Consider the following 2,500-nt stretch of genomic DNA (forward strand, 5'->3'; position numbering starts at 1 on the left):
AATCCTACAAATTCAACAAATGTGTCAGACTTTGAGAGGGGTCAGTGTTAAATTCAGGGAAAAGTTGTTACTAAATTGAAACATAAATAACTGTTCATTTGAAGTTGTACATCACTCAGTCATGTATTGTTCTTTTCATTGAAACCTTCCTATCATGCAACACGAGGGTTTCATGTATATTTTTAATTCCTTATTTATTCCTCATAAGATCAGTAATTGTAGTCAAATGAAACTTTGTGATGGTGTGCAGATGTGGGCGGAAACAAGTCACACTGACTTAACGTGAACTTAAATAACGTCTCTCAACACATTGTGCTTATTGGAGTCCTTTTATTTTTTACTTTGACTTGATAAGAGTCATTGCTTTTACTCCTCTACATTTAGATGTAACTGAGCTGCTTTTCAGTTTATTTGATGTGTTTCTGCGATTGCAGTTTGAGGCTGTTGGTCTGCTGATCTCAGGTCAGTTCTCACATCCACATGAAGGAAAAGACAACAGAAAAATATCCCAGTATGTTCTATTTCAACTGTATCTGACTGCTTTTTCACTTTGTCACTACTTTGCTCATGAAATGAAATGAAATGAAATGAAAAATACTTTATTTTTTTTATCCCAGAAGGGAAATTCAATGTGTTAAATGCTACACTTTTGTGCTCAACTAGCTGTTTTGAGCATATTCAGCCTGAACTCCACTGATGGTCAAAGTGAAGTCAGAGTTTGATCCACGGCCTCAGCATCAATCTGGTATTCCAGTTTCTCTATAGTATGTCCAGTAAATAAGCAGTTTTGATGCTTGTCCACCTTTCTGTTGGTACCAGACTAATATGTAGCCGACACCACCAGAGTACACATCCTGACTGGTCGTATATGAGATGGTGACGGAGCCTCCCAGAGCAGAGCTCACTGCTCCAGGCTGAGTCACTGTGATCTGACCTCTGGACTCTGAGGATACAGAGACACAAACAGAAAGCAGCGTCATGCTTCTGTGGGCTTCATTTCAGAGGGACGCATGTTGATAGAGGAGAGGAGTTTACCTGTGAATTTTATTGCCTCTAAACTTATTTGTGTAACAGAAATGTTTAATTGATTTTGACACTGAAAACACTCAGTATTAATCTGACATAATAAAAACTGATGAATGAAGCCAAATGAATATATTTTCAAATTCCTGTCAGTTTGTTTTTTATGTGAAGCAGCTGTTTGACCCACTGAGACTGTTTGTGTTGAGTTTGTTTCAGAGTCAGAGAGCCGTGTCTCTCTACAGTCAGAGGTTTTTGTACGGCGGCTCAATCAGGTTGTATCACTGTGGTACACGTTTGGTGGAGGAACCAGACTGGAAGTTGGACGTAAGTTAAACTTGAAGCTGTTTTTTTTAGAATCTATTGCTCTTTACATTTTATGAGCTTGTTTGTTAATTATACTGAGTAAAACAAACATATTTTCCTGTAAATTCTTTAACAAGCATTATGTCATCAGGACACTACGTTGACTTTAACAATGGAAATTTTAAAACTTAAATGAATTGAAAAAAGTATGGTTCAGAAGATAAATAGTTTTTCTGGCCTTAATAGTTGAATCTTTGGCGCTTGTAGGTTTAGTTCAGTGTGACAAAGTCAGAGAGCCGTGTCTCTCTACAGTCAGAGGTTTTTGTACGGCGGCTCAATCAGTTTGTATCACTGTGGTACACGTTCGGTGGAGGAACCAGACTGGAAGTTGGACGTAAGTCAATTTCTTTTTTAGACATCTGATTATTTCAGGAGCAAGTGTTCACATCTCACTGCTCTACAAACTGAAATATGATTTTGATGTCTTTATCTTTAATTTTTGATCAATATTTGTTCTCATTAGAAACAGAAATAATGAATCAAAACTTTTCTATTTCAGTATTTGCTCCATAAGATAAAGTGTATAATCACATTTTAAATGATTGAAACTTGAGGATTAATAAATGTTCAGACAGTCAGAGAGTCGTGTCGCTCTGGAGTCAGAAGTTTCTGGACAAACCAGAGCTCATGCTGGAAGTAAGTTTCTGCTCACGTGTTAAATAATAATTCAGGTTTTAATCTCTGTAAATGTGAAGCAGATCTGCGCTGATCAGAATCAATGTCAAATCTAGATTTTGCTGTTAGTTTACTGGACTTTTCTTTATGTGTTGGAGTTAATGTGTGAAATGTGAACAGCTTGAAGTGCAGGAAAGATGATTTAGCTACGATCCAACCTCTAAAATGTTTTCTTGTCTTTAATTCTCTGTTTTGAAATGTGTTGACATGAAACTAATGCAGTCTTGATTTTGAACATTCTGCAAAATCTCTCATTATTTTAAACGTCAAGTAAAAGACCTTTTTCTGGAACTTTATATTCTTCGACTTTAAATCAGTTTTCAGTCATTTCTGGTGGATTATTTTTATTTGAACACTGAGTCTGATTAACTGAGTCTCTTTCAAAAATGTTCACATAAATGGAGCAGGATTTAACAAACTCATACAGGTGTCATGTCAT

General features: G+C 36.2%; 1 gene segment (V, D, J or C); it reads left to right on the top strand.

Annotated features, from left to right (window-relative positions):
- LOC103363748 (Ig kappa chain V-III region ABPC 22/PC 9245-like) overlaps window positions 1-1,959 on the top strand; it is a 17,314-nt gene extending 15,355 nt beyond the window's left edge. Inside the window, 1 exon segment of the V gene segment in view lies at window positions 1,683-1,959. Within this exon segment, the coding sequence occupies window positions 1,683-1,749 (67 nt within the window).
- The last annotated feature ends 541 nt before the right edge of the window (window positions 1,960-2,500 follow it).

Source organism: Stegastes partitus, unplaced genomic scaffold, assembly GCF_000690725.1.
Source record: "Stegastes partitus isolate 25-593 unplaced genomic scaffold, Stegastes_partitus-1.0.2 Scaffold15, whole genome shotgun sequence".
NCBI lineage: Eukaryota > Metazoa > Chordata > Actinopteri > Pomacentridae > Stegastes > Stegastes partitus.